The sequence below is a fragment of the Ovis canadensis genome, chromosome X (assembly GCF_042477335.2).
Source record: "Ovis canadensis isolate MfBH-ARS-UI-01 breed Bighorn chromosome X, ARS-UI_OviCan_v2, whole genome shotgun sequence".
NCBI lineage: Eukaryota > Metazoa > Chordata > Mammalia > Artiodactyla > Bovidae > Ovis > Ovis canadensis.
The window spans coordinates 84,536,924-84,560,480 of record NC_091727.1 but is presented as its reverse complement, the minus strand read 5'-3'; the positions used below and the strand labels follow the sequence as shown (position 1 = coordinate 84,560,480).

General features: G+C 46.3%; 1 protein-coding gene across 18 annotated transcripts in view; it reads left to right on the top strand.

Annotated features, from left to right (window-relative positions):
- ZNF185 (zinc finger protein 185 with LIM domain) overlaps positions 1–23,557 on the top strand; it is a 66,780-nt gene that overhangs the window by 24,301 nt on the left and 18,922 nt on the right. For 11 of the 18 annotated variants that reach the window (XM_070290552.1, XM_070290551.1, XM_070290553.1 and 8 more), the window contains 5 exons: positions 2,490–2,594; positions 4,428–4,526; positions 6,880–6,975; positions 7,759–7,848; positions 14,019–14,213. In XM_070290552.1, coding sequence (XP_070146653.1) covers positions 2,490–2,594; positions 4,428–4,526; positions 6,880–6,975; positions 7,759–7,848; positions 14,019–14,213 — 585 coding nt within the window. The remainder of the gene's footprint in view (positions 1–2,489; positions 2,595–4,427; positions 4,527–6,879; positions 6,976–7,758; positions 7,849–14,018; positions 14,214–23,557) is intronic. The other 7 variants (XM_070290561.1, XM_070290559.1, XM_070290564.1 and 4 more) reach the window with 1 other exon arrangement.

Sequence of the window (23,557 nt, the reverse complement as noted above, 5' to 3'; positions counted from 1 at the left end):
CTGTGGCACTTTGACTCCTGCTCATTTAGCTACCCACCTGCCTCCATGCCAGCACCTGGGAGGCTGCAATGAAGCAGACAGATTGGGACCCCATCTAATAAGGCCAAAGTCTGGAGAGGGATGCCAAACTGGACACCCAGGCTAATCCTTGGGGCAGTGGGAGCTCCAAGCAAGGGCCTCTCACCCTCATGGTGGTGGGGGTGGTTAAGGAAGGCTTCCTGGAGGAACTGACATCCAAAATGACTCCTGATGGATCTGTGGGTCCCTTGACTCTCTTCCTTGGCTCCTCCCTCTCTACACCCCAGGCCCAGTCAGGCACTGAGTCCTGTCCATTCGTTTTAGAGATATTTCTGTCCCTACTCCCTTCCCTGGGGCCAGGCCTCCTCTATCACTCACCTCATCTCAGAATCTTCATATTTCTACCTGGGTGCCATTTCTAAAGGGCAGCAGTAGTCCTCTGCCAGGCCTGGGGAAAACCCCTGCAACACCCCCTTCCTTTTAGGCTCTGCAGCCTGAACTCTACTTTGCCTGATGGGGCCCATCCACCCCCTCCTGGCTCCTTTTATATACCCTCCTCCCTGGACCTTGCCCTCCAGCCTTCCCCAGCCCCACTTGGCTGTGCAGGTTGTAGGCTCTGCTGGGGATGCCCTTCCCATTTGCATTGTTCAGTCTCCCATCTGCTGCACCTCCTTCACCTGTGTGTCTTTCTGTGAAGGGCTTTCCATGCTGAGCTCACACAGAGAGTCTTCTACACAGAGTCATGATTGTCCACACACAGATGGCTCTGCCCCAAGAACTCCAAGTTCCTGGAGAGCCCAGAGCCTGTCCCAGAACAGGACCACAGTAGCATTTATTGCTGGAATAATTGAGAACCACCCAGTGTGACAATGTCTTTAATATGGCAACACTGGAAGCTGCTTCACTGGTTTCCTTAAGGTGACCAGTACCTGGGAAACAAGGGCAAAGTGACCCTGAGAGACACAGGAGGAAGCCAGGCTGTCTCTGAGGAAGGTCTGCACTGTGTGCCCCATAAGACCTCTGGCATTTTGTCTGAAAGTGACAAAGCTATAACAGCCCACTGAGATCCCCTGGAGTGCCCTCTCCCACTTTCCAACAGAAAATCAAGTTGGAGAAAAGGAAAAAAAGAGGGAAAACTCTTAATCGAATTCACTAAGCCCTGCCCTGCCCTAAACAGCCCACGTCCCCATGCAGGATGTAGATGCAATCACTGTGTCCATTTTACAGATGAGAAAACTGAGACCCTGAATGGTTCAGTAACTGCTAAGTCCCATGGTCAAGAGCAGGCAGATCCACAATTCCCACCTAGCCTACCTGACTCCCCCCCGACACTTTTTGCTCCATAACTCACTACAGTAGTGGGACTAGGGATAGAGGACAGGGTAGGATACTATACTTAGTACTTTACAAATTACTGTTTATGATGACCTTACTAGGAGGCCTTTCACAGTTTGTGGTTGAGCTTTTAGAGAGAGGTCAGGGCTCAAGAGATTTCCATGTTCTATGCAGAGGGATGAGAGTGGAAATAATGGGGTTCAAGTTTTACGTTTACATGGGGTACAGTGTCAAGGGGCTCGAGGAGAGAGGAGCCAGCAAACTGAGCACAGACCATATTGTGGAGGTGGTGGCTGCCTGGTCATTCCCCTGGAGGCAGCTGGGGAAGGTGGTCAGTTCTGGCCATGTTGAAGGTGAGCTTCCTGGGGGCCAGTCCAGGAAGTAGTGAGTATATGGAGAAGTGGGAAAAGGCAGATGTCATTGGCTTCAGAATGACAGTTGACACCATGGTAGCAGAGGAGGTGACCAAAGTCAGTGGCAAAGCATGCAGATGGTGAGGAATGCCAGAAACACCAACATTTAAGGGGCAGAAGAGGAGAAATAGGTGGAAGAGATAAGGAAGGTGTGGCAAGGCAAGTAGGAAGCAGTGACACAGAGTCATGATGCATGGATGGGGGAGAAAAGGTGGAAGTTACCCACTGGGTCAGTGGTCCTGAATGGTCACAATGACGGGAGTGTTTCTGTTGGAGTTGGCACTATGAGACTCCCTGATGACCTCAGAGAGAATACAGGGAGTTTGAATCAAGAGGGTAGGATCAATTTTACCCCATAGAAGACTATAGTCCAAAACTCTGACGAAGCCAGACTGCTTGGGTTCAAATCTCAGCTCTTCCTCTTGTTACTTGTGGAACGTGGGACGAGTCACTCCAAGTCCTCTGTGCCTCATTTTGCTCATCTGGAAAGTGGGCATGGATAAGAACAGTGACCATGTTGTGGGGTTGATGTGAAGAGCTAATGCACGCAGTCATGAGAATGGGGTCTGACAGTCAATCAATAGTAGTTGTTAGTAGATTTTGACAATGAGCCAATCCTGCAACATCAGGATTTAAGCTCTTTGGAGGAAGTTAGCATTTGGGGATGAGGTAGCTGCCCCCACTTAAGTGTGGGTGCTTAACTTCTGTTTCTTTCCACTATAGGTCTTCCTCAGGTTCCAAAGACAAAGAGGTCCCTCACCCCAGAGAGCCCAAGAGAAACCTGACTAGTGAAGGAGCCTTCAGGAGCCCTGATGCAGACTCTGAAAGGTAACTCAGTGCAGGGACCAGAGCCCATGTGGCCCCCCATCCAAGGTCAGTGGATGGAGCTGGGACCAGGGCTGTTCCATTCCTCACTGTGTCCCCAGTGTCTGGGGTGCAGGTCCACAATGAATATCTGTTGAAAGAATGAATGAAGGAATGCATAAGGCCTGGAGAAGGTTTGGCCTCTGCCAAGATCCCTCAGGGAGCCACTTGGACAAAACTCTGCTGCTGCTGCTGCTGCTGCTGCTGCTAAGTCACTCAGTCATGTCCGACTCTTAGCGACCCCATGGACTGCAGCCTACCAAGCTCCTCCACCCATGGGATTTTCCAGGCAAGAGTCCTGGAGTGGGGTGCCATTGCCTTCTCCGGGACAAAACTCTAGAGGAGGACAAAACTGTAGGCCAGGCCACCCCAACCCCAGCCCTCAGCCCAACCTCATTGTGCCTTTACTCTATGGAAAGCAACCCTGTGGACAGCCATGGCAAGCAAGGCCACTGAGCTGGAGGTTTAGGGAAGTCAGTGATCAAAGGATGTGTGGGCCCTTGCAGAGCACCTCACAGGGACTTCCAGGATGGCCTGTGGACAAAGAGAGATGTAGGAGGGGAGCAGGGATGGGAGGCAGAATGATAGCAGGAAATGATGAGTCCAGAGGGGCTGGTTGTGCCCAGCATCATGCAACCATCCAACTCACCTCTCCCTGAAGCCCGACCAGGGGAGCCTGGGTGTGGTGGGCAGGGACTGAGAGTTGGGCACATCCTCAGTGAGAAGCTGGTAGCTAGTAATGGAGAAGAGCCTACAAGCTTGTCCACCTGCCATCGTCTTCTTATTGTGGAACCTCAGCCCTGATCTCTGTGGTTTATTAGTGGCCCCAACTATTTTGCCCTTTTTTCTGTTGGTCATCCCCCCACCCACCTCCCATTGTGCCCCCTTGCTCTGTTTCTTGGCTCCCAGCCCATCAAGTTTGGGATGAAAGCTAAAATAGTGCTGGTATCATCCTGGTTTCCGTTGAAGCAGTACAGCGTGGCAACTGAAGGCCTGGGCTTCTGGTCCTTGAGGACTGCTCTCAGGATGCCTGAAAGTGAAGGTCACTCAGTCGTGTCTGACTCTTTGCAACCCCATGGACTATATAGTCCATGAAATTCTCCAGGCCAGAATACTGGAGTGGGTATCCTTTCCCTTCTCCAGGGAATCTTCCCAACCCAGGGATTGAACCCAGGTCTCCTGCATTGCAGGTAGATTCTTGACCAGCTGAGCCACAAGGGAAGCACATTAAATTAAATTAATTTATGTTAATTTGAGTAAAATTAAAGCCCATTTTTCCAGTGGTCATGTGTGGATGTGAGAGTTGGACTATAAAGAAAGCTGAGCGCCAAAGAATTGATGCTTTTGAACTGTGGTGTTGGAGAAAACTCTTGAGAGTCCCTTGAACTGCAAGGAGATCCAACCAGTCCATCCTAAAGGAGATCAGTCCTGGGTGTTCATTGGAAGAACTGATGTTGAAGCTGAAAGTCCAATACTTTGTCCACCTGATGTGAAGAGCTGACTCATTGGAAAACACCCTGAATGTTAGGAAAGATTGAGGGCAGGAAGAGAAGGGGACAGAGGATGAGATGGTAGGATGGCATCACCGATTCAATGGACATGGGTTTGGGTGGACTCTGGGAGTTGGTGATGGACAGGGAGGCCTGGCGTGCTGCGGTTCATGGGGTGGCAATGAGTCGGACACGACTGAGCAACTGAACTGAATTGAACTGAATTAAATTACATCAAATCAAATTTACATTAAATTACATTAAATCAAGACCCAGTAAATCAGCGAATGTTTATTTTCCCATCCAGATCAATTGCACAGTCAAGTGATGGCAACATGGGATCGGAAGCCATGGGTGCCCCAGATGAAGACTTGGTTGGAGCAGACGTCAGCTCTGGGAGAGGAAGGTGAGCTACCCTGGGGAGGCCAGTGGCCCCAAGTTGCTGATTCTTTCATGTTCCTGGTGACAGTCCAGGGTCAAGCCTCCACAGCTGCTTGGGTTGCTGCAGGCGGAGCACTGCTCATTTTCCATAGTCCTGCCCAATGCTTCTCCCATCTCCAGTACTCCCACCGCCACCACATCCTTTGTCCCTGGCCTTTCCACTCTCGAGATTTACCTCTCTTTGAATCTTGCTTCTTCTCCTACCCTCTTCCACTGGCTCTCAAGTTCCTCCCAAGTAGGCACAAAGTAGACATGGGGAGCTAGGTTGATCTGTGGGAAGGAGAGAACGATGGGTGAATCACTGCCTTCTTGCTTCTTGGCTGAGCTCTAAGGGTAAGCTAGAAGGAAGTCCCTCATCTCTGCTTTTTCCCTTCCCTTCCAGAAGCCCCAAAGCCTCCTCCCTACCCCCACCTTTCTCCTCTGGCCAGCTCTGCTCTCAGGTTCAGTGAATGGAAGAGCAGTGGCCCAGAGAGAAAAAGTGGGAGACGAGTGTATCCACCTGGGCTCTGACTTCTTGTACTTGGATGAAGTCAGGGCCCATTTTCTCAGGTGATTTGTGGAGTGGCAAGGTTCCACCTGTCTCCAAGTGGTTCCAAACCAAGCATAACTCTTGCTGGGGGGAAAAGTCCAGGTGTGCAGATGTTGGCAGAGATAGTTCAGCTCCAAGCTGTACTACAGCCCTCATGGTTCAGAGCAGATGGCCACAGAGGAATTGCGAAAGTGATGCCTGCAGAGAGCCACTAAAGCACTTGCCAGCCAGCACCCCTGCCCTACAGCAGTCTGTCTGAGGAGGGACTCCTCTGCTTTCCCAACTGGCCCTCTCAGCTGCCCCTACTTGTCCGAGCCCACCAGGAGCTGCTGCCCTCCCTATGGTTACTAGTTTGCAACTGATGCCTGAACCCTGACCCCCACTTCCAAATCAGGAGCACAAGACCACCTGGGAAGAGGGTGGTAGGCTGGGGCTTCTGGTGCCAGGAAATCCCACGGGGCCAGGGCCTTGGTTCTCTGAGCTTCCCCTAGTGGGGAGGGCTGTGCAAGAGCCCCACACCCACAGCCAGTATCACGGTGCTGGCCAGCATGGTCCTGCAGGTTGACTCCATTCTCTGGTCCAACATTACTGGACTTGGTTCTTGATTACTTCATCTTTGGATATTTATCCAGATCATCCTTCTTGCGCATGCCCAGTGATAAATTGAAGTCTTTGATTTCTGTTTTCAGTTTCCTTAAAATGAAGCTGAAGCTCATATTAACTTGCAGAATTATCTGAAGAATCTTCTAGATTTTTATGACTTTTAATGCAGTGTTTTACACTGTCTTTTCTATAGTTATAAATTTTGACAATGACTGTTAAAAGAGACTTGCTTTTATAATCTTTCCAAAGAAAAAGTTGTTTGTCATGAACAAAAAAGCACTCTCCTTTTCCATTCATTTTCCTGAGTTTACTGATTATGGTGGGTTTGGAAATAAACACAAGGTGGAGTGTGCAGGCTAGTACAGGTGACCAGGTGCTCCATGAGCCCTGACTTTGCGGAGTGCTGTGATTCATGCAGAGACAGAGAACTCAACCTATACCTGGGAAGGCTGCATAAGACAGCACCCACTGAATCTGTATCAGGTTGATGGGCACAAACAGACTGCAAACGGTTGCTGCTTCTACAAATAGCCACAGGGCCCAGTAATAATCACAAGAGCATTTTAGCATGTGTTAGGGCCCAGACTGATGCTGAAGCCGAAGCTCCAGTATTTTTGTCACCTGATGTGAACAGCCAACTCATTAGAAAAGAGCCTGATGCTGGGAAAGATTGAGGACAGAAGGAGAAACACTGAGGGCAGAAGAAGAGGGCATCAGAAGATGAGATGGCTGGATGGCATCACCAATGCAATGGACATGAAATTGGGCAAACTTCAGTAGATGGTGAGGGATAGGGTGATGCTGGGAAAGAGTGAAGGCAGGAGAAGGGGATGACAGATGGTTGGATGGCATCACCTACTTGATGGACATGAGTTTGAGCAAGCTCCGGGAGTTGGTGATGGACAGGGAAGCCTGGTGTGCTGCAGTCCATGGGGTCACAGAGAGTCAGACACGACTGAGTGAGTGACCTGAACTGAACCGAGGGAGGCTTGGCGTGCTGCAGCTCATGGGGTCACAAAGAGTCAGACATGACTGGGCAACTTAGCATACTTGCACACATGCTGTTCTCAGAAAACGTATGAGGCAGACACAGTTATCACCCCATTTCAGAAGCCACTCTCTTGGGGGAAGTAGACATAAAGACACAAAGTCCTGAACCAAGACCAGGCTTGGCCTCCTTCCACAGGCCGTGTTCACCTGCTGGCTTCACCCCTCTCCTGGATGATCAGGAGATGCCCAGTGCCGACTCACAACCTTGCAAGCCTGCACCAGCAACCACCAGGTAAGGGTGGGCCAACTGCCCAATGATCAACCTCTTTGCCTCTGGCCCCTCAGGTTTCCCCTCGCACTTCTCAGCTCTATGATATCTTCACATCAGGCAATCACCACAGGACAGGGAAGCCTAGAAGGGGCCCTGACATAGCCCACCCACCGGGGGCAGTGGGAGAGTAGGTACAGGTGATAAGTCAGGTGACCCAGACAACTTAGCACACAGGGACTCAAGCTGAGGTGGCAAAGAAGAACACATTGGAAGGTGGAGGTTAGAAAGAGACCCTGCTCTGGAGTAGTCAAGGGGAAGAATCCCAGGGACAGCCAGTAGAGGGCTCAGTCCCAAGGAGCCTTTGGAGGTAGCTGGGGAAGTGCAAAAATGCAATGGGAAGAGGTTGTACATTCCCAGGCTGCACCCTTCTCTGCCCTATTTGATCTACCAATCCACCAGTGGAGAGAAGCCATTTTGCTATGGATTTGTGGAGCATTTAGTAAGTAAAGATCTTTCTGGATTTCCACAGAGCCCTAGGAAATGTAAGTCATGCAAAGATGCTGGAACCCAAAACTAGCAGGACACTTCCCTAGGGATTCCAAGCTGGTCATGACCAGTGCTTAGTCTTGAACTATGGTGTTAAGGCCACAGCCAGGGCTCACAGGATGCTCTTACTCACAGCAGCCTTTATTGGCACACGTAGGTCCCCCTTTCCTGTGAGAATGCAGCCAGGAAAGGGAAGACCCGGGTCCCCAGTCTTCTTTGGTCTGAGGCTTCAGCAGGCCTGTGTGCTTCCTCCCTCAGCTCTGATGCCATTTCGGCCTCTGCTATCCTAGCCAACAGGAAGAGCAACAGCCTGGCAGACCTGGAGGATACGGAGACAAATCCAAAGGGGTAAGGCATCAGCCAACAGTGCTTCTGTGGTGGAGGGACACAGCTCCGGTATGCATTAGCCCTTGGCTGGGAAGGTGAGGTCAGTGATGCCTACTAGCCAAAGGGATGTGGCGAGGGCTGAAGCTCCAGCTACAAACCTCTGGCCTGTGCCTCCAAGGCCACAGAGCCTCCCAGTACACCTTGTTGCATCTAGCCAGAAAGTCCTCCATAATCAGGAAGTCACCCACTCTTTCAATCAGCACCCACTTGGACGGCACCTGCCCTGTTCTGGAGGTTGGAGCACACAGACAAAACCCAGCCCAGACTGGAATAGGGGAAGTGGGGCTGAACACAGCCTTGTGCAACAGGTGATTTTGAGCTGAATTTTGAAAGGTGAATAGGAATCCTCCAAGCAAAGGTAACAGTATATACATAAGACTCCAAACAACCTGGTATTTACTTGGCACTGTTTGTAGCTGAGTGTGGAACAGGCTTATCACAGTAGGCATGGGCTGACTGCCCTTTATTACCAGATATCATTAATAATCACAACAGCTACTTCACTTTGGGGAACCTCATGTGTGCACAGACCTGTACTTAGTTTATCATACAGTCCTCCCCACAGTCGTGAGCTTTGCACCTAATTATAATGAAGAACAAAGGACTTGAAGTCACATCTCTGTGACTCCTGGGAAGAACAGTGCTCTGAAAGAAATAACAAGGTTGCTAAGATAAGAGAGTAATGGTGGCGAGGAGGGTACTACTTAGATGAGTGGAGTGGAGCGATGACTCAGGAGAGCTCCTCTAAGGAGGAGAAGGAACCAACAACTCTAGGAAGAGCAAGGAGAAAAGAACTGGAGATGGGGAAACATAAACTAAAAAACTTTGAGGTGGGAACACACTTAGCAGGTTCCAAAGCATCGAGTAGCTGGAGCCAACCTGGTGAGGGGGATCACAGATGAAACTGGGCCCTGGTAAGGCATGAGAGGGAGACTGCATCTTATTTTAATTTTTAAGCCAGAGAGGGATGTGGTCTGATTTAGGTGTTTAAAAAATGAGTGAATTCCTGCAATGCCACACCTCATTACAGCTACATTTTTTTTTTTACATTGGTCACCCCTACATAAACCACAATGCTGGGGGTTGGGTGGGTAACAGATCTCTAAGGTATGAGGACCTATTATGTGACTTTTTAATGTTTTGAATTGCACTGAAAGTTAACAGAGTGAAAACAAAAACTGACACCTGTTACCAGATTTGGGGAGGGTTAAAGAGGACCTTCCTGTGGGGCTTGGTTCTTGGTAAGGAACCAAAGAAGAATCTGAGGTCTTACCCATGGCAAAAGAAAGTTTATTAAGGAAAAAAAAAAAAACCAAAAACAGAAAGTACACCTCAACTGAAACATGGGCCAAGCCAAGAGAGGCACTGGCAACAGAATGATGAAGTACAGGGGTTTTTCAAGAGAGAGGGCTTTTACATATTCACCTAGGCCAGCATGGACTGACAGCTTTGATTGGCAGTTGGAAGTTGCATAACAGCAGGCTCTATCACACATTCTTTCCCATAATTCAGTCTGTTATAATCATGCATGTATGTATAGATAGATGTAGGTATGTATGTATAGATGTATGTATGTATACAATATTTATGAACCCTCAATGGACTCCTGGATCCCTTAGGTTACTTGAGGACACACCTGCACATCAAGGGCACATGTGCGGGAATTGAAAAAGCCCCTGTGGGTTTTGTATGGACTGTCTGCCTAGGGCACATGTGCTAGAGCTGGAAAAGTGTGGTTATTTTGTAGCATATTGGTGAGCTCTCCTGGGCCACAGTGGCACATGTCTGGGGTGGGGTTTAGACATCAGCTTGAATTATCCATTATCTTATGTAATATTCCTCAAACCTAGAGAAGGATCTTGCTTCTTGCTATGCAATTTGACAGTGGAGGAAACAGAGGGCTCCTGTGAAGAGCAGAGCTAGAGATAGAGCTCAGATACGGCTAACTCTGGGCTTCCCTTGTGGCTCAGTGTAAAGAATCTGCCTGCAATGCAGGAGACCCAGGTTCAATTCTTGGGTCTGGAAGATACCCTGGAGGAGGGAATGGCAACCCATTCCAGTATCTTGCCTGGAGAAATTCATGGACAGAAGAGCCTGGCAGGCTATAGTCCATGGGGTCGCAAAGAGTCAGACATGACGGAGTGACTAACACTTTCACATGGCTAACTCTAGAGCCCAGGTTTGCAACTACTTTACTCTGCTTAAAAGTTTGCAAAATCAAAACAAACTTTATTGATCAGTGTTTCACAAATCTGGTTGCACTTGATAACCACCTGTGAAGTTTTTTTTTTTTTTTTTAAGTATCCAGAATCCACGCAGAGATTTAGACTTTATTGTTCTAGGGTAGCCGTTCTGAACACGGGACATCTCCCCCACCTCCAACCCCCGAGTCGCTTGGCAATGTTTGGAGACACTGTTGATGGCTACAAATGGGAAAGGGTGTTACTAGCAAGTAGTAGGTGGAGACCAGGGATGCTGCCCAATGGCTGACAGTGCACAGGACAGCTCCCATCACAGTTATCCAGTCCAAAATTTCAATAATGGCGAGGTTGACAAACGCTGTCCTAAAGCTGATCTCTACGGAAAGTCAGAAGATAGGGGCTGGAAAGAAAAAACGGCGCGCAGACTCCCCCACCTTAGCTGCAGGTATCTGAGCAGTGGGCACAGAACGTATGCGCCTGCACATGCGCAGACCTGCACACCTTTGGCTCTAGGCCAGCGAGAAGCCTTCCTGTGTGCGCCTGCGCGTGGGTGCCCCGCGGGTGTGTGCGGGGGAGGTGAGCGTATACTTCCAGTTCCTGTGCGCCTGCGCGCGCCGCCATTTCCTGCGGCCGTGTGCTCGCGTCGCGGTGCTTATCGGGAAATGAGACAGTCCACGCTTCGAAATGGCTACCCTGGGCGAGAGAAGCCTTGCGGGCGGTTCCTGGAAACGCCGCCAGATGGCGCGCGAAGATAACAATTCTGTCTGGCCGCCCATCTTGGCGCTTTGGGCTCTTGCTCCCCATCCCGCGATGGGCTGGAGGATCTGGGCGGTCCCACCCGCATGGAGTTGACTCAGCACCGTCACCACAGTGCAGGCGGAGGCGGGAGAGAGGAAGGGAGCTGGGTGCCCGCAAAGATCCAAAGCGGCTGTTTGGCGAGCTGCCCTGGTGATCTCTGGACGCCAGACGCTGGTCTTCAGAGCTGGCCGCGGCCAGGACCCATGGACACGAGGGGAGGGCGGCTCGACTCTTCAACCCCGAGGGACCCTGGGTGGACCTGCCAACTCAGGGTGCTGGGGCTCCGTGGGGAGAGGACGGGAGGGAGGTGAACAGGTTGGGTGGTCCGATGCGCACAGCAGTGCCTTTGTCCCAAAGTTGAAGAACTGCGCTAATCTGACTTTGGTTTTTCTTCATCACGGTACATGACAGGTACAGGAAGAGGTGGTATAGTGTAATGAGCATGTACGTACTCCTATGCCTGGGCTCTAATGTAAGCTCTGTCCCTTACTTGCTGTGTGGCCTTGGGTATCTTACTCATCTCTCTGCTTCAGTTTCCTTACCTGTAGAATAGTGGCAAAAATACATCCTACCACGTAGGGCTGTTGTGAGGGTTAAATGGTTTTGTGTGCAGGTCATTTCCTGGCACAAAGTACTACATACATGTTGGAGTCTCGTTTTATTAAAAGTTAAAGCTAAATAACCAGCCCCAGAGGAATACCTCTTTCCACCAGAACTATTTAAGGACATGAGGAATGCTGGCCTCTGTTCCTCTTTTCCAGATTTATTGGCTTGACTTCATTTAATAAGACACAGAGTCAATCACCCCTTCTCCAGTAAATTTTTGTCATTAGACTTTACATTTAAAGCATATGCTGTTTTCCTCTGTGTTGCAAGTCTGGGCCTTTCAGGTTTATGTTCTCTCTGCATTAGGAACAGGTGAACTTTAAACACATGTATTCACTGTGGACAACTGCTGTCAATCACTGGAAGAGTCTAATGGAGGTACCACAAGAGTGGAAGGAGCTGTTGTCTTCCATGTAAAGGATATGACTGTGTCCACGATTGGCAGTAGCTGGACTAGGCTTCCAGATTTTTGATCTAGTTACAGCCAGAAGTATTATAATACCTTTCCTATCTCTAAACACTTGACTTCTAGGCAATTTATTAGGGGCCAGGAGGACTTCTTGGTTGTTACATTGCTCAGCAAGACTTCTTGTGACTGTTTTACTAAAATTTATTTTTCATGGGTCAGGTGGGTTATACCTTCTATAATTGTAGTGACTCTGCTCTGAGGCCTAGGGCAAAGCAGCTTTATTCATCTACTTGTCCCTGTGTCACAGTGGACATTCAAATTGCTCTTTGCTGAGAATCTTGGCTTTATTCACAAACTTGGTGAGGATAATTTCTATTATCATAATTCTACTGGAGCCATGGGTTGGTACAGGACTCTGATTAAGTAAAGTTAGCTCATGGGGTTCTCAAGGCAAGAATACTAAGAACTAAAGAGCCTCTTGATGAAAGTGAAAGAGGAGAGTGAAAAAGCTGGCTTAAAACTCAACATTCAAAAAATTAAGATCATGGTATCTGGTCCCATCACTTCATGGCAAATAGATGGGGAAACAATGAGACACTGTTTTTTGGCCTCCAAAATCACTGCAGATGGTGACTGCAGCCATGAAATGAAAAGAGGCTTGCTCCTTGGAAAAAAAAAAAAAAAAAACCTAAGACCAACCTAGACAGCATATTAAAAACGAGAGACATTACTTTGCCGACAAAGGTCCTTCTAGTCAAAGCTATGGTTTTTCCAGTAGTCGTGTATGGATGTGAGTTGGACTATAAAGAAAGCTGAGTGCTGAAGAATTGATGCTTTTGAACTGTGGTGTTGGAGAAGACTCTTGAGAGTCCCTTGGACTGCAAGGAGATCAAACCAGTCAATCCTGAAGGAAATCAGTCCTGAATATTCACTGGAAGGACTGATGCTGAAGCTGAGGCTCCAATACTTGGGCCATCTGATGTGAAGAACTGACTCATTTGAAAAGACCCTGATGCTGGGAAAGATTGAAGGCAGGAGGAGAAGGGGATGGCAGAGGATGATATGGTTGGATGGCATCATCAACTTGATGGACATGAGTTTGAGCAAGCTCTGGGAGTTGGTGATAGACAGGGAAGCCTGGTGTGTTGCAGTCCATGGGTCACAAAGAGTCAGACACGACTGAGACTGAACTAAACTGAACTGAAAGCTAGCTCAGGGCTTCCAGAGTCAGGAAACATGCTCTTTAGGCCTTTTTGGTTTGTCATTGACTCAAGCCTATATGTCATAATGGGATGAGTGTGTCAGGGTATTCTTCTGGCTAAGGGAGTGGCACTATTGGAGAAGAGCGTACTTTCCAAAAGTTATGAGTTCTGCTCCTCTTGTTATTCCAGCTTGAAGGCAGTGAGTCTGCCTACTGTGCAGTTAACTTACATGAATAAAGAGCTCCAAGGCTGGAGGTAGCTGGTGGTATGAACTTCTTGCACTAATATAGCACCCCCCCCCCAATATAGCCCTCAGCAATTGGAGGCAGGCTGCTGATTGGCAAGGTTGAGTTCAGGATGGACCAGGATCAAGGTGATGGTGGACTAGATAGTCATTTTCTGGAATGCTAGGCTCATGTTCTCAATACCCTGACTCAGTCTTGGCCACTGGCCTAGTGGGCATATGACATCTTTGGTGCCTGAGGCCATCAGGCACCAGCATCATCACACAGAATGTGGAGGAGGCACCAATGATGAGAACAAGGCCCTTGGAAGCATGCCAGGATGGGGATGGTGATGGGAGGGAAGTGCAAGTATAGGTGTGATGTCAGGCCAGGAAGGATGGAAGATCTCCCAAAGAACTTGATACTGCGGACAGCTGGGAGGCCACTGCCTCCTTGCTGGATTCAGAGGGTGGCAAAAGCATCTGGTCTCAGGCTTATCTTATACAGGGACAGCCTTTGTAAGTTGGAGGGGAGCAGCGGTGCTGGGGTCCTCCTGAGGAGGACACGAGCACTCCCTGAAGTGGGGGCCATGCCAGGCTCCTTCCCTGCCCCCTCCGGGAGAGGAGCCTGCTGTGGTCACAGAAGGTGATATGGATGTGCAGTGGATGATCAAGGACTCATTCTTCCTCAGCACCTTGGTTGTTTTTGAGGAGAAGAATGTGGTTACCAAGGTGGGAGAGGCATGGCAGGGGAGGCCCCGAGTCCTGCAAGATGATCAAGGAGACCCAGCTGTACCCACCCAGCAGTGCACAGACCCCAGCACCTCAGAGCAGAGCAGCCCCAGAAATCCTGAGCAGCACCTGGAAGTGGACAGCCTGGTCAACAGGTAAGGGCTACTCTGTGCCGGGCTCCTGCTAGCCTGCCTGAACTGGAGTTTTGTCGGGGGCCATAACCAAGGTAGGACCCACTTTTGCCCCACATCCATGCCAGTGCCTGGCGCATTGCACACCTAGATACTCAGGCTCCTGCCTGATGAATGCAGTTAAAATGGTGAGTCCCGGGCACAGAGCAGTGTCAAGGGGTTTCTTTTGGCATAAGGAACTGAGATGGAGCCTGTGATTGGAGCGGTCATCTGTTCCCAGAGGTAAGAAACCCTGGCTAATTTCTTATATGTGGAGGAGGAAGGAGGTCTCCCAGAGTATAGGAGCACCACAGATTGGGGTGAGGGTGGTCCCAGGTAAAATGAGGGCGATATGTGTGTGTAAAAAGCATCTGTCAGAGAATTAGAAAGGATGGGGGGAAGGGGAGACTGTGAAAGAGTACAACAAGGTGGAGCAGAGAGAGAAGGTCACAGTGACAGGAGAGTGCAAGCATATTAGAGAGGTGCCCTGATACTGGCAGTAAAGGTGGGAGTGGGATTATGATTGGTGATGTGTTGGTGTGTGGTATGCATGAGTGACAGGGCAAGTGTAATTGTCACTAGAGATGACTTTGTGGTGTGGGTGTGAGGTGTTCAAGTCAAGGCTTTCCTGATGGCATCTGCCTGGCTGAACATTACATTCATGCCCTATAAAGCTTATGGATGTGCTGACAGATGGTTGAAACACTGCAGGTTTGTATTGCTTAGAAATTTCATGGAGAGCAAATATGCTTTCATAAGCATTTATCACTTCTGCAGATCCAAGCAAGAGCGAAATGCTAGAAGGGAACACAGGAGTGTTTCACCAACCCAGGAAACAGGGAACAGTAGCTGTGGCTCCTATTGCAGAGACAAATAGAATAAAAACTTAAAGCTCAACTTTGAAAAAACTAAGATCACGGCATCCAATCCCATCACTTCATGGCAAATAGATTGGTAAAAAATGAAAATAGTGGCAGACTTTATTTTCTTGAGCTCCGAAATCACTATGGACGGTGACTGCAGCCATGAAATTAAAAGACACTTGCTCCTTGGAAGAAAAGCTACAATAAACATAGACAGTGTATTAAAAAGCAGAGACATTGCTTTGCTGACAAAGGTCCATCTAGTCATGATTATGATTTTTCCAATAGTCATGTAGGGATGTGAGAGCTTGACCATAAACAAGGCTGAGTGCTGAAGAAGCCTCTTGAGAGTCCCTTGGATAGCAAAGAGATCAAACCAGTCCATCCTAAAGGACATCAGTCCTGAATATTCATTGGAAGGGCTGATGCTGAAGCTGAAGCTCCAATACTTTGGCCACCTGATGCAAAGAGCTGACTCATTGGAAAACACCCTGATGCTGGGAAAGATTGAGGGCAGGAGGAGAAGGGGGCGACAGAGAATGAGATGGTTGGATAGCATCACCAACTCAATGGACATGAGTTTGAGCAAACTCTGGGAGATAATGAAGGGCAGGGAAGGCTGGCATGCTGCAGTCCATGGGGTTGCAAAGAGTTGGACATGAATGAGAGACTGAACAACAATCTTCATGATACTGGGGTTTTTATACATGGAGGTTCAATACTTAAATAGGAGGCTATTTTTAGTGCCAGGTTCATGTGTTAAATGTAACAGGTTTTCTTATTTAAGAACATCCAACTGGTCTTTGCGGAGAAGGCAATGGCACCCCACTCCAGTACTCTTGCCTGGAAAATCCCATGGACGGAGGAGCCGTGAAGGCTGCAGTCCATGGGGTCGCTGAGGGTTGGACATGACTGAGCAACTTCACTTCACTTTTCACTTTCATGCATTGGAGAAGGAAATGGCAACCCACTCCAGTGTTCTTGCCTGGAGAATCCCAGGGATGGGGGAGCCTGGTGGGCTGCCGTCTCTGGGGTCGCACAGAGTTGGACACGACTGAAGCGACTTAGCAGCAACTGGTCTTTGATTCCTTTTGTCCATCTTTGACTCCAGGCCCTGTAGAGGCCCAGACCAAGATACTGAATGAACAGCTTTGGACTTTGCGCTACAGTACTCAGTGTGCTCTCTGGTTAGACAGGGTGTAAAAAATGCAACCTGTAGGTAAAGGAGGAGGTGATTGGGCTTTGGCAGGGGGAGTTAGGGTGGATGTCAGGAGAGTCTTTCTTTATAGGTGGGATGAGGTTGAAGCTGGAAGACTTTGCCAGAAAGATAGATACATTGTGATGGAAATATAGACTCAGGATGGCTGCAGTGAAGGAAGAATTAATGGTTGGCTTGGTGAGAAGTGATGAGAGAGGCTGTGCAGGCACCTACTCCTAGACTGACAAGCATGACCCACCTTCTGAGGGCCCCAGGCACCACTGACAGGTTTTGCAAAGGAGAGTCCAAAGACCAGACATGACAAGCAGGGTGGATATACAGCAACACAAGGGAGGAGACCAGTCAAGAGGCTGTTTGCCCAGCCAAGAGATAGCCAACAAGTTGCCTTATCAAAGGTGAAGGAAAGTGGTAGCCAAGGCTGCTCCCGAGATTTCACGTTTGAGCAACTGTGTGTAGTGATGGCCCCAAGGTTTGATAGGAACTAGCTGACGGCTGGTGAGGTTAGTGGGGGTTGGTGTGCAGAGATGTGATAAGGTCATTTGGGTCTGTGAGGATGACTATATGCTGAGTCCTGGGAGTTCTAGTGAATCATTGACCCTGAGGGTGGCCTTAGAGATGCCAGCACACTACACACTACATCAATCCAGTAAAGGACAAAAACTGTGATCACAAGCACAGGTGGGCAGGGTCAGAATCTTATGCCATAAGGACTTGGACTTTCTGCAGAGGACAAAGAGCCAAGAAGATTTCTTTTTAAATTGTTATAAAATACACATAACATTAAAATTACCTTCTTAACCATTTTAAAGTATGCAGTTAAGTGGCATTAAGCACATTCATAGTGTTGTACAGCCAATGTCCTGAACTTTTCCATTAAACAACAGCTCCCCATCCCCTCTACTCCCAGCCCCTGGCACTTACCATCCTACTATTTGCCTCTATAAATTTTCTACTATAGATACCTCATAGCAGCGGAATCATACAGTATCTGTCCTTTTGTAACTAGCATCTTTCTCTTAGTCTTAATGTCTTAAAGGTTCATCAGTGTAGCATATCAGAATTTTCTTCCTTTTTAAGACTGAATAATATTCCACAATGTGGACATACTGCTTTTTCTTTGTCTATTCATTTGTCAGTGGACACTTGGGTTGTTTCCACCTTTTGGCTATTGTGAATAGTGCTGCAGTAAATATGGGTGTACAAATATATTTTCAAGATCCCGCTTTCAGTCCTTTTGGGTATATACTCAGAGGTGAAATTGCTGGATCATATGATAACTTTAAGTTTTTTTAGAAACCACTGTACTGTTTTTCCACAGCAGCTGCAGCATTTTCCATTCCCACCCATAGAGCCAGAAAAGTTTTAAGCAGACGATTGATGTGGTCAGATTTGTGCTTTACAGTTATCTCTATGGTGTCAATGAAAAGATTGGAGTTGAAATAGGCAGGTACAGGCAGGGAGAAGAGCTTGGAAGTTATTCCAGTCCTCCAGGTAAGAGATGATGGGGTGCTAACTAGGATAGCAGCTGTGGAGATGGAGACAGAACTGTTTAATAAGAATAATGAACCCAGAATTTGGGGAACAATGAGGAAGAGGGAAGTGTCAAGTCAGAAAGTACATGGCTAGGTGCAGTATGTGACCCCTCCTGGCTTATGTGGTGGGGCAACTCTCCAAGTTGCCGCTGCACTTCCTGGAGCTATCTGAACAAATGCCCACTTTACAGACATACCAAACCAAGGCAGCAGTCTCAAATGGGCCAACAGAGAAGGGCACCTGAGGCAAGGTCTGGCTTCCAGGTGTGGCTGTGGACAAGCCCTCTTGACAAACCCAAATGATTCTCCATTTCCAGTCTTTGGGTCTAATCACTGGCATGGTATCTCAACAGACTAGGTTTATCAGAAAATGTGGCATTTGGAGTGTGTGGACCAGGGAATTAAGGGCTGCTTACTCCTCATAGTCTCAAGTAACAATTAATTCCTCAGCTCCAGCCTGGATATATGTCAGAAGGAAAGGTAGTTTATGCACCCTTCTAGTGGATGAGGCTCGACCAGCCTGGGATTCCAAGAAGCACAGAAGAGGGCAGAGTGAGAACTGCAAGGACACAGGCAACAATAACAGCAGAATTGTGAGGGAGAGTTGGATGGAGGATAGAAAAAAATCCAATCAGCATCTTAGAATGTCTGAATTGGCCAAGTTAGAGTAGTTGAGAGCTGAGACAGAATAGAGAATTCTTATATGTGGGTTGCATATAATTTCACATAAGGACAGTTGGTATGGCCCAGCAGAAGAGGACCAGAGGACAGTCACTGCCAAGGCTAAAATCTCAGGCTGTGGGAGATTGTTTTTCCATCAGTTTAGCAAGCTTTAATTTTTATATTTTATAATTTTTATTATCTTCATTACCTCCGCCATAGTTAGGTCTCAGGTCAAACAACAGGGAGGAAACACAATCACACCATGAACAGAAAATTGGATTGAAAATTTACTGAGCATGGCCCCATCCATTGTAACAAGACCCAGTTTCCCCCACAGTCAGTCTCTCCCAACAGGAAGCTTCCATAAGCCTCTTATCCTTTTCCATCAGAGGGCAGAGAGAATGAAAACCTCAACCACAGAAAATGAATCAAACTAATCACATGGACCACAGTGTTGTCTAACTCAATGAAACTATGAGCCATGCCATATAGGGCTACCCAAGATGGACGGGTCATGGTGGAGAGTTCTGACAAAATGTGGTCCATTGGAGAAGGGAATAGCAAACCACTTCAGTATTCTTGCCTTGAGAATACCATGAACAGTATGAAAAGGCAAAAAGATAGGACATTGAAAGATGAACTCCCCAGGTCTGTAGGTGCCCAATATGTGACTGGAGAAGAACGCAGACATAACTCCAGAAAGAATGAAGAGATAGAGCCAAAACGAAAACAATGCTCAGTAGTGGATGTGGTTGGTGATGGAAGTAAAGTCCAATGCTGTGAAAAGCAGCATTGCATAGGAAACTGGAATGTTAGGTCCATGAATCAAGGTAAATTACAAGTGGTCAAACAGGAGATGGCAAGAGTGAACACTGACATTTTAGGAATCAGCAAACTAAAATGGACTGAAATGGGTGAATTTAATTCAGATGATCATTATACCTACTACTGTGGGCAAGAATCCCTTAGAAGAAATGGAGTAGCCATCAAAGTCAACAAAAGAGTCCGAAATGCAGTACTTGGGTGCAGTCTCAAAAATGGCAGAATGATCTCTGTTTGTTTCCAAGGGAAACCATTCAATATCACAGTAATCCAAGTCTATGCCCCAACCAGTAATGCTGAAGAAGCTGAAGTTGAACAGTTCTATGAAGACCTACAAGACCTTATAGAACTAACACTCGCAAAATATGTCCTTTTCATCATAGAAGGCTGGAATGCAAAAGTAGGAAGGCAAGAGATACCTGAAGTAACAGGTAAATTTGGCCTTGGAGTACAAAATGAAACAGGGCAAAGGCTAATTAGAGTTTTGTTAAGAGAACGCACTGGTCATAGCAAACACCCTCTTCCAACAACACAAGAGAAGCTCTACACATGGACATCACCAGATGGTCAACACCAAAATCAGATTGATTATATTCTTTGCAACCAAAGATGGAGAAGCTCTATACCGTCAGCAAAAACAAGACTGGGAGCTGACTATGGCTCAGATCATGAACTCTTTTTTGCCAAATTCAGACATAAATTGAAGAAAATAGGGAAAGCCACTAGACTATTCAGGTGTGACCTAAATCAAATTCCTTATGATTGTACAGTGGAAGTAACAAATAGATTCAAGGGATTAGATCTGATAGAGTGCCTGAAGAACTATGGATGGAGGTTTGTGACACTGTACAGGAGGCAGTAATCAAGACCCCAGAAAAAGAAATGCAAAAAGGCAAAATGGTTGTCTGAGGAGGCCTTACAAATAGCTGAGAAAAGAAGAGAAGCTAAAAGCAAAGGAGAAAAGGAAAGATATAGGCATCTAAATGCAGAGTTCCAAAGAATAGCAAGGAGAGATAAGGAAACCTTCCTCAGTTTGAGGAAGAAATGCAAAGAAATAGAGGAAAACAATAGAATGGGAAAGACTAGAGATCTCTTCAAGAAAATTAGAGATACCAAGGGAACATTTCATGCAAAGATGGACACAATAAAGGACTGAAATAGTATGGAACTAACAGATGTAGAAGATATTAAAAAGAGGTGGCAAGAATACACAGAAAAACTATACAAAAAAAATCTTCATGACCCAGATAACCATGATGGTGTGATCATTCACTTACAGCCAGAAACTCTGGAATGCGAAGTCAAGTGGGCCTTAGGAAGCATCACTACGAACAAAGCTAGTGGAGGTGATGGGATTTCAGCTGAGCTATTTCAAATCCTGAAAGATGATGCTGTGAAAGTGCTGCAGTCAATATGCCAGCAAATTTGGAAAACTCAGCAGTGGCCACAGGACTGGAAAATGTCAATTTTCATTCTAATCCCAAAGAAAGGCAATGCCAAAGAATGTTCAACCTACTGCACAGTTGCACACATCTCACACACTAGCGAAGTAATGCTCAAAATTCTCCAAGCCGGGCTTTGATAGTATGTGAACTATGAACTTCCAGATGTTCAAGCTGGATTTAGAAAAGGCAGAGGAACCAGAGATCAAATTGCCAACATCTGTTGGATCATAGAACAAGCAAGAGAGTTCCAGAAAAATATCTACTTCTGCTTTGACTACACCAAAGCCTTTGATTGTGTGGATTGCAACAAATTGTGGAAAATTCTGAAAGATATGGGCATACCAGACCACCTTACCTGCCTCCTAAGAAATCTGTATGCAGATCAGGAAGCAACAGTTAGAACTGGACATGGAACAACAGAATGATTCCAAATTGGCAAAGGAGTACATCAAGGCCGTATATTGTCACTCTGCTTATTTAACATATATGCAGAGTACATCATGCGAAGTGCCAGACTGGATGAAGCACTATCTGGAAACAAGACTGCCAAAAGAAATACCAATAACTTCAGATATGCAGATGACCCCACCCTTATGGCAAAAAGGGAAGAGGAACTAAAGAGCCCCTTGATGAAAGTGAAAGAGGAGAGTGAAGAAGCTGGCTTAAAACTTAACATTCAAAAAACTACGATCATGGCATCCAGTCCTATCACTTCATAGCAAATAGATGAGGAAACGATGGAAACAGTGAGCGACTTTATTTTGGGGGGCTCCAAATCCCTGCAGATGGTGACTGCAGCTATGAAATTAAAAGATGCTTGCTCCTTGGAAGAAATCTATGACCAACCTAGACAGCATATTGAAAAGCAGAGATATTACTTTGCTGGCAAAGGTCTATCTAGTCAAAGCTATTATTTTTCCAGTAGTTATCTGTGGATGTGAGAGTTGGACTGTAAGGAAAACTGAGCGTTGAAGCATTGATGCTTCTGAACTGTGGTGTTGGAGAAGACTTTTGAGAGTCCCTTGGACTGTAAGGAGATCAACCCAGTCCATCTTAAAGGAAATCAGTCCTGAATATTCATTAGAAGTACTGATGCTGAATTGAGGGTCCAATACTTGGGCCACCTGATGAGACGGACTGACTCATTGGAAAAGACCCCAATGCTGGGAAGGATTGAAGGCAGGAGGAGAAGTGGATGGCAGAGGATGAGATGGTTGGATGGCATCACTGACTCGATGGACATGAGTTTGAGCAAGCTCTGGGGATTGGTGATAGACAGGGAAGCCTGGTGTGCTGTAATCCATGGGGTCACAAAGAGTTGGACAGTAATGAGCGACTGAACTGAACTGAATAATTTTATAGTTCTGTCATTCCCGATGCCTGAGTATAACAAAGACAATGTAATTTGAGGTATAAAGGAAGACCTAGGATTCCTTGGATGACTTAACTGGTGAAATTTATTCCTCAGTTACTTGAAAGAATCAGAATTCCTCACGAGGGAATACTTGTTCCAACAAAAGTTTAGCAGCAGTAGTTGCAATGGCCCTTTTAAAAGGGAAAGCTTCAAGCCAGTGAAGGAACAGACATGGTAGTAAGAACATATTTAAAATCATGAGATTTCGGAGATGAGTGAAATCAAATTGCCACTGAAGGAAAAGGTCTTGAACATATGTATATTAACAAAATTCCATAGGTAAGTGATAAAAATTTCCAGTAGAAACCCACTGGCTTAGAATACCAGAATTTAAATTTTAAAAAATAAAATTGCAACCAAATTAACATTTTAAAAATAATTGAAATTATGACTGGTAACATTGTGCTGTTGTTTTCTAACATCAGGCAATTCAGGGCAGCACTGAGACTCTGAGAAATAAAAGCATATCATGGACAGTGAGAACACTGACAAATCTCTAAGAATTTTATATGATTTCTGAAATATTTATGTAATTAACATTTTACCCATTAAATTTAGGAAATGCTCTGCATTAGTATTATTGTTATTTTTTATTATTGGATTGATGCTTCTCATGTAATTTATATAATATAAAATATATTGTACATTGTACAGTATAAAATACAAATATACAACTCACAAGACAGCTGTTTTTATTAAATTAACAATATTAGACTAGCTTTGTTTGCCAAGGATTTACCTAAATTCTTTGAATTTGAATTAAAAAAAAATAATGTTAGTTTATAAAAAAATTCTTATAAAAGAATACTTTTTCTTCTGTACATTCAAAGTACTAGAAAATACTTAATGAGTTTTAGAAATATTTAGTTTATATAAGTATTTATCCCTAAGTCAACTGGAATAAAGGATAAGTGATCTTGTAAGTTTACTTGGTAATTCTATTCAAAAGTAAAGAGATATTACACATATATAACATACACGTGTACATAATGTTCAGATAGACTCAAATGGAAATCTTATGGCTTTAATTCTAAAATTTCAACCATGTGTCAGGTATAAACAGAAATTAAAGACTCATTGGTTTGTATAAGAGCTGGTTCTCCTTTTTGCCACATTTTATATTTTTATCAGAATTCTGTTTCTGGCAGATGGGACAAGTTGAGGTCACCTGCTCAACATGAAGGCTAAAGCTTCCTGCTAATATTTGTACAGGAGGCTTTAAATTTTCTTGCCCTAATATATAATCTTATGGAGACTGTAGACTAAATTTTGGGTGAGGGACCAAGGAGAAACTAGTCAGTTGGGGTACCTTAAAACTTATCTACCTGGACAAAATATCTAGAACATTTCCAATTAGGTTTTCCAGCATAT